This window comes from Sturnus vulgaris, chromosome 27 (assembly GCF_052056855.1).
Source record: "Sturnus vulgaris isolate bStuVul1 chromosome 27, bStuVul1.hap1, whole genome shotgun sequence".
In the NCBI taxonomy this organism is placed as follows: Eukaryota; Metazoa; Chordata; class Aves; order Passeriformes; family Sturnidae; genus Sturnus; species Sturnus vulgaris.
The window spans coordinates 3,472,380-3,479,337 of record NC_142269.1 but is presented as its reverse complement, the minus strand read 5'-3'; the positions used below and the strand labels follow the sequence as shown (position 1 = coordinate 3,479,337).

General features: G+C 44.0%; 1 protein-coding gene across 1 annotated transcript; it reads right to left on the bottom strand.

The window, feature by feature from the left end:
- Positions 1-232: 232 nt before the first annotated feature.
- Positions 233-6,237, bottom strand: HOXB7 (homeobox B7). The gene is made up of 2 exons (XM_088179626.1): positions 5,739-6,237; positions 233-1,459 (listed from the first exon to the last, which is right to left on the bottom strand). Exons 1-2 carry the CDS (start codon positions 6,181-6,183, stop codon positions 1,206-1,208), a joined length of 699 nt encoding a protein of 232 aa, XP_088035752.1. The 5' UTR covers positions 6,184-6,237; the 3' UTR covers positions 233-1,205.
- Between the last annotated feature and the right edge of the window lie 721 nt (positions 6,238-6,958).

Here is a 6,958-nt window from a genome sequence, read left to right as displayed (position 1 = left end):
CCCCAAATCCCCCGGAAAAAATTCCCGAAATCCGCGACGGATCCGCCGTGCCAAAGGAAAAAAGGGGAGAAATTCGGGTGAAAAATCGGGATAAAAGCACATTTCATCACTTTTATTTCAAATAAAAAAAAAATTAAAAATAAATAAATTTTAAAAGTTGTTTGTTTTTTTTTTTTTTTTTTTAAACGAGCCGAAAAGGAAGGCACCCAAGGCGCTGCGGATGATTGGAGATTTCCTTTTTATTTCCGAGAATAATGATCACAGACGAAGGGAAATAATAATAATAATTATTATTATTAATAATAATTAATAACAACGACAACAACAACAACAAAAAAGCAACTTCTCGGCCATTAAATAATCTACTTTGCTATACAACATTTGACGTAGCACGATATTAATTCCGATTTTTTTTATATATTTTTTTTGTTTGTTTTTTCCCCTTTTTTGTTTTTTTTTTTTTGCCCCCTCCCTCCCCTCTCGAACAAAAATTTTCCACGGACAAAAAAGAAAAAAAAAAAACACAAAAAAACCCCCACAGAGGTTACAGGGAGGAAGGAAAATTAATAATAATTAATATTCTGTACAGGATTCTACGTTCTAAATTTAATTTGCATTCAGGTTTTTTTTTTTTTTGTTGTTGTTTTTTTAATTTTTTGGGGTTTTTTTTTCTAAGTTAAAGGTGCTAAAACACGACCACGTTACTTCATCACCCACCCGCCACCCACCAAAAAAAAAAAAATTAAAAATTTAAAATAAAAAATTAAAAAAAAAAAACAAATTTACGCAGCGAAAAGTACAAATTACTGGCGCTAGAGGAAGGCTCACAAAACAAAACCGAAAAAAAAATTAATAATAATAATAATAATAATTACAAAAAAGTTTCTATCCTGACTCTAAAGCCACGTTTAATAGGTAGATATTCTATGGTACAAAAAGAAAAACCAAAAAAAAAAAAAAGATTTTTTTTTTATTTTAATATAGGTAGTATTTTCTTCTCAGTGTCATGAAACGCAACTCAGCGCTCCGGGGGGGATATTTTTAATTTTTTCTCATTTATTCTCACTCACAGTCCTTTTTATTTCCATTTTTTTGTTACTTTTAACTCCTTTTCCGCTGTTTTTCCCCCCATTATTTTATTTTTTTTTACCTTCCCCTCTCCTTTTCCCCCTTCATCCACATCTCTAATTTTTTTTTTTTTTTTTTTACTCCTCCTCATCCTCCTCTCCTTCCGTTTTTTCCTGCCCGCTGGAGCCGGGCCCGGCGCTTTTATTTTCTTTTTTCCATTTCATGCGGCGGTTCTGGAACCAGATTTTGATCTGGCGCTCGCTCAGGCAGAGCGCGTGGGCGATCTCGATCCTCCTCCTCCTCGTCAGGTACCGATTGAAATGAAATTCCTTCTCCAATTCCAGCGTCTGGTACCTGGTGTAAGTTTGGCGGCCTCGTTTTCTGTCCGTTCCTGCCAAAAAAATAAAAAAAAAAAAAGCAAATTTTGGGTCAGTTTTAGGGATTTAATTTGGTGGTTTTTTTTTTTTTCCCCGTGTGTTTTTCGCTGTGTTTCTTGAGCAGCCCCGTCTGCAGGGTCAAATTTTAATTTTTATTTTTATTTCTATCTTTATTTCTATTTTTATTTCTATTTCTATTCCTATTTCTAGTTCCAGTTCCAGTTCCAGTTCCAGTTCCAGTTCCTTTTCCTTTTCCAGTTCCATTTCCATTTCCATTTCCATTTCCATTTCCATTTCCATTTCCATTCTACTTCCATTTTATTTCCATTCTATTTCCATTTTATTTCCATTCCATTTCCATTCCATTTCCATTTCCATTTCCATTTCCATTTCCATTTCCATTTCCATTTCCATTTCCATTTCCATTTCCATTTCCATTCCATTTCCATTCCATTTCCATTTCCATTTCCATTCCATTTCCATTTCCATTTCCATTTCCATTTCCATTTCCATTTCCATTTCCATTCTATTTCCATTTCCATTTCCATTCCATTTCCATTTCCATTTCCATTTCCATTTCCATTTCCATTTCCATTTCCATTTCCATTTCCATTTCCATTTCCATTTCCATTTCCATTCCATTTCCATTCCATTTCCATTTCCATTTCCATTCCATTTCTATTTCCATTCCCATTTCCATTTCCATTTCCATTTCCATTTCCATCTCCATCTCCACCTCTATCTCTATTTCCATTTCCATTTCAATTCCTATTTCCTATATTTATTTATTTTTTCCTTTTATTTTTAAAGGATTTTCCTTCTTCTCCAACTTTTTCCTCGCCGCTCCCAACCCCCCCCCTCAAACTCGAATTTCCTTTTTATTCTTTTTTTTTTTTCTTTTTTTTTTTTTTTTTAATCTCTCACGTCAACAAGAAAGTTCCCAAAGTTTCCTGCCCTCCCAACAGCGGGCGGGCCCGGAGTTCCTGCCGAGATTTTCATCTTAAAAAAAAACCCAAAAAAACAACAACAATAAAAAAAACCACAAAAATCTGGGATGTTTTGGGGCGGAAAAACAACAGAACAGGGGAGGGAAAGAGAAACATCTGAAACCTCCACGAACCCGACGGCTCGCGCTCTCCTGAAGCTGTCACCGGGCTTTTAATCGGGATTTTGGGGGATTTTTGGGGGTTTTTTTGGGGTTTTTTGGGGGTGTGAAGGTGGGAAACGCTCGGCTCGCAGCCCGGATCGTCACCGCCTTTGTTGTTGATTTTCCTCCTCCAGTCGCGACATTTCCTGGATTCCTGCTCGGGAATTTTTCCACAGCTGCGGTTTGTGATCGCGGCCGGCCCGAACGCTCTGAGAATTCCCTTTTCTTTTCTTTCTTTTTAAAATTTTCTTTTCTTTTCTTTCTTTCTTTTCTCTCTTTCTTTTCTCTCTTTCTTTCTTTCTTTCTTTCTTTCTTTCTTTCTTTCTTTCTTTCTTTCTTTCTTTCTTTCTTTCTTTCTTTCTTTCTTTCTTTCTTTCTTTCTTTCTTTCTTTCTTTCTTTCTTTTCTTTCTTTTCTTTCTTTCTTTTCCTTCCTTCCTTCCTCCCTCCCTCCTTTCTTTTCTCTCTTTTTTCTCTTTTTCTCTCTTTTTTCTCTTTTTCTCTCTTTTCTCTTTTCTCTCTTTTTCCCTCTTTTTTCTCTTTTTCTCTCTTTTCTCTCTTTTTTCTCTCTTTTCTCTCTTTTCTCTCTTTTTTCTCTTTTTCTCTCTTTTCTCTCTTTTCTCTCTTTTCTCTTTTTCTCTTTTTCTCTCTTTTTTCTCTTTTCTCTCTTTTCTCTTTTCTCTCTTTTTCTCCTTTTTTCTCTTTTCTCTCTCTTTTTTCTTTCTCCCCACAGCAGCAGCTCCGGGGGGGCCTCTCCTCCAATTCCTTCTCCTTCCTCTCCCCTTTTCCCCCCCAAACCCATCCCTCTTTCCATTCCTTTCCCCCCTCTTTTTTTCCCCCCCCTTTTCCTTTTATTTTTTTTTCCCCCTCTTTTGTAACAACGACAACAACAACAAGAAAAGATCCAGTCACTAAAGGAAAAAAAAAAAGCCGAAATAGGGCTGGCTGAGCTGTAAAATAAAAATGTGCCGGTGGTGGAATGCGGGCTGTAAAATCCGCGGAGGGCAGAGCCATAAAGCGCCGCTCAATGGGGATGACAACTCCATCCCTGCTCGCCGCTGGAATTCCCGAGGAACGCCGAGAAAAGGGGGGGCTGCCAGGGCTTTTCCTGCCCCCCCCAAGTCGAGATTTTTCTGCTTTTAGGCTCAGCTCATTCCAGAACTTGCTGGGGTTTTTTTTGTTTTTTTTTTTGTGGTTTTTTTTGTTAGGGTTTGGGGTTTGTTTTGGTTTTTTTTTTTTTTTTTTTTTTTTTTTTGGAGCTGAAAGAGGAGAGAGGGAGCGTGGGGGGCTTCTTAAATCTTAAAGCCGGATAAAAGCGGGGATGAAGTGTTTACGAGCAGAAATATTCGGTCTTTGATAAATCAACTGTAAAAGCCGATGAGTTATGGAGCGGGTAATGGAGAGAAGTGACCACCAAAAAAGCGCCGGGGTAATTCCAGCCTCCACATCCCGCGCTCCTCTCCCCCTCCCCGGCCTTCCCGGCTCTCCTGAGGAGCCTCTCCCGGATCTTTCCGGGGATGATTCCCTGGAATTGCGATCCTGGAGGCCGGAAAAGGAGCCCGGGCTTTGTCCCCGCCGTTCCCAGGCGGGACAGCGGCGCCTTTTCCTTTCTTTTGGGGGATCCCGAGGGTGAGAGGAGCGCCCCGAGGGAGCACCGGGCACTGGGACCGGTCCCAGAGTGGCCACGGGAACTGGGACCAGTGCCAGGAGTGACCAGGGGCACTGGGACCAGTCCCACGGACACTGTGACCAGTCCCAGAGTGACCACGGGCACTGGGACCAGTCCCAGAGTGGCCACGGGAACTGGGACCGGTCCCAGAGTGACCACGGGCACTGGGACCAGTCCCAGAGTGGCCACGGGAACTGGGACCGGTCCCAGAGTGACCACGGGCACTGGGACCAGTGCCAGAGTGACCAGGGGCACTGGGACCAGTGCCAGAGTGACCAGGGGCACTGGGACCGGTCCCAGAGTGACCACGGGTACTCTGACCAGTCCCAGAGTGGCCACGGGAACTGGGACCGGTCCCACGGACACAGTGACCATTCCCAGTGTGACCACGGGCACTGGGACCAGTCCCAGAGTGACCAGGGGTACTCTGACCAGTCCCACGGACACTGGGACCAGTTCCAGGGGTGACCACGGGCACTGTGACCCCCCCCGACACTGTGACCCCCCCCCGACACTGTGACCCCCCCACTCGTGGCCACCGACACCGTGACCATCCCCAGCCCGACCCCGCAGCACCCCGGGGGGAAGCGAGGCCACCCCAGGACCCTTGCAGGGAGGGGGGGCAGGATCTTTATTAATTATTAATTGACGTTAATAGCCCGAGACGGGAGCACGGCGGGAGCGGAGGTTTTGGGACACGAGTGGGGCCAGCGTGACCCGGAGTGAGGCGGCCCCAGGAGCCCCAAAAATCCAGGCTGGGCACCCCAAAAAGTGAATTCCTGCCGGATTTTGGGACAGAACGTGCCCTCACCTTAATTTATTTCTCCCTCCATCCATTATCCATCATCCATCCTTCCTCCATCCCCATCCCGGCCGCGCTGTCACCGCTTGGGATGCGGGATTGATTGATTTTTATTTTTTTTTTCTTTTTTTTTTTGGAGAATTTTAATTATTTTTTTAAATTTTTCTTTTTCTCCTGGAGCTCTGCTGTCCCTGACACGGCAGCTCTCGGGACACCGCCGGCGGATTTTTGGTCACCTCAAAACCAACGAGAGCAGCTCCCAACCCCCCGAATTTCAGCCCCCGAGCCATCTCTGTGTTCCCAAGCCGGGGAAGGGGCTCCCGGTGATTTCCGTCTGTCCCCTCGGGGACAAACAGACACAACCCCGAGAAATATTTAAAGATAAAAGGATTTTTTTTTTTTTACGGCGAAGCGGGGTGGGGGGGGGGGGGGGTTTGTGGCTTTTCTCTCTTTTTTTTTTTCAAAGCCGCCTTTTTACCGAAACGCCACCAAACGAATTGGGGACAATCCCCCCACCCCCCCCAACACCCACCCACCTTCCTCCTCCTCCTCCTCCTCCTCCTTCACCCCCCCCCAGGCTCACTCCAGCAAATAATTCACACTCCCCCCACCCCTTAAACCCCCTCCCTTCATCATCATCATCTTCATCCTCCTCCTCCTCCTCCTCCCTGCCTTACCTGTGCTCCTCATCCAGGGATAAATGCGGAAATTTCCGTCGCTCCCCAGATCCGCGCGGGCTCCGCGCTCGCTTTTGGCGCAGGCGGCTTCGGGCGCGTCGGGAGCGCACAGGGCGGAGAGGCCGCGCTCGAAAGCAGAGCAGGGCAGGCCGAAGGAATTGGGCTCCAGGCCGTAAGGAGAGGAATAAACGCCCGCAGGAGCGTGCGGGTGAGCCGAGGAAGAGGAGGAAGAAGAAGAAGAGGAAGAAGAGGAAGAAGAGGAAGAAGAGCAGCCGGGATAAATGGAGGGCACGGAAGGGGAGAAGGGAGAAGTGGCAGGAGCTCCATAAGGAGAGGCCGAGGAAAAAGCACAAGAAGTTTGATCCGGGAAAACTCCGGCCGGGAAAACGGAGCCCGCGCCTTGGTATTTGGAAAATAAAGCGTTGCTGTAATACAATGAACTCATAATTTGGCCGCGTGATTTGTAGGTCGGGACGTTTTAGTGTCGGTTTTACGAGGTACCGTGATATATTAGGGAATTAAGAGTGCAGATTTACACCAAAAAGGAGGTGTGTTTTATTTTTTTTTTTTTTTTTTGTGTGTGTGCGCGTCTTTTTTTTTTTTTTTTTTTTTTTTTTTTTTTCCTCTGCCGGCCCCGGTGACGCGCGGGCACGTGGCTACGGCGGCTCCAATCGCCAGCCTCGCCCTCCTCGGGGGCACGGGATTGATCAAATCTGATAAATAATTGATGCCCTATTAAAAAAAAAAAAAAAAACTCGGTGGGTCTCGGCTGCAAGGGGTGAAATCGTGCCCGGAGTCGATGAGAGAAGCTGGGAGCGGGGATTGGGAGAGAGGGGAGGGAGGGAGAGAGGGGGGGAAAAAAAAATGGGAAAAGAAATTTGTTGGGAGGAAATAAAAATAAAGAAATAAAAATAAAGAAGTAAGAAGAAAAATAAGAATAGGAATAGGAATAGGAATAAAAATAAGAATAAAAGTAAAAATAAGAATAGGAATAGGAATAGGAATAGGAATAGGAATAAGAATGAGAATAAGAATAGGAATAAGAATAAGAATAAGAATAGGAATAGGAAAAAGAGTAAGATTAAAAATAAAAATAAAAGTAAGAATGAAAATAAGAATAAGAATAAGAATAAGAATAGGAATAAGAATAAGAATAAGAATAAGAATAAGAATAAGAATAAAATAAGAATAAGAATAAGAATAAGAATAAGAATAGAAAT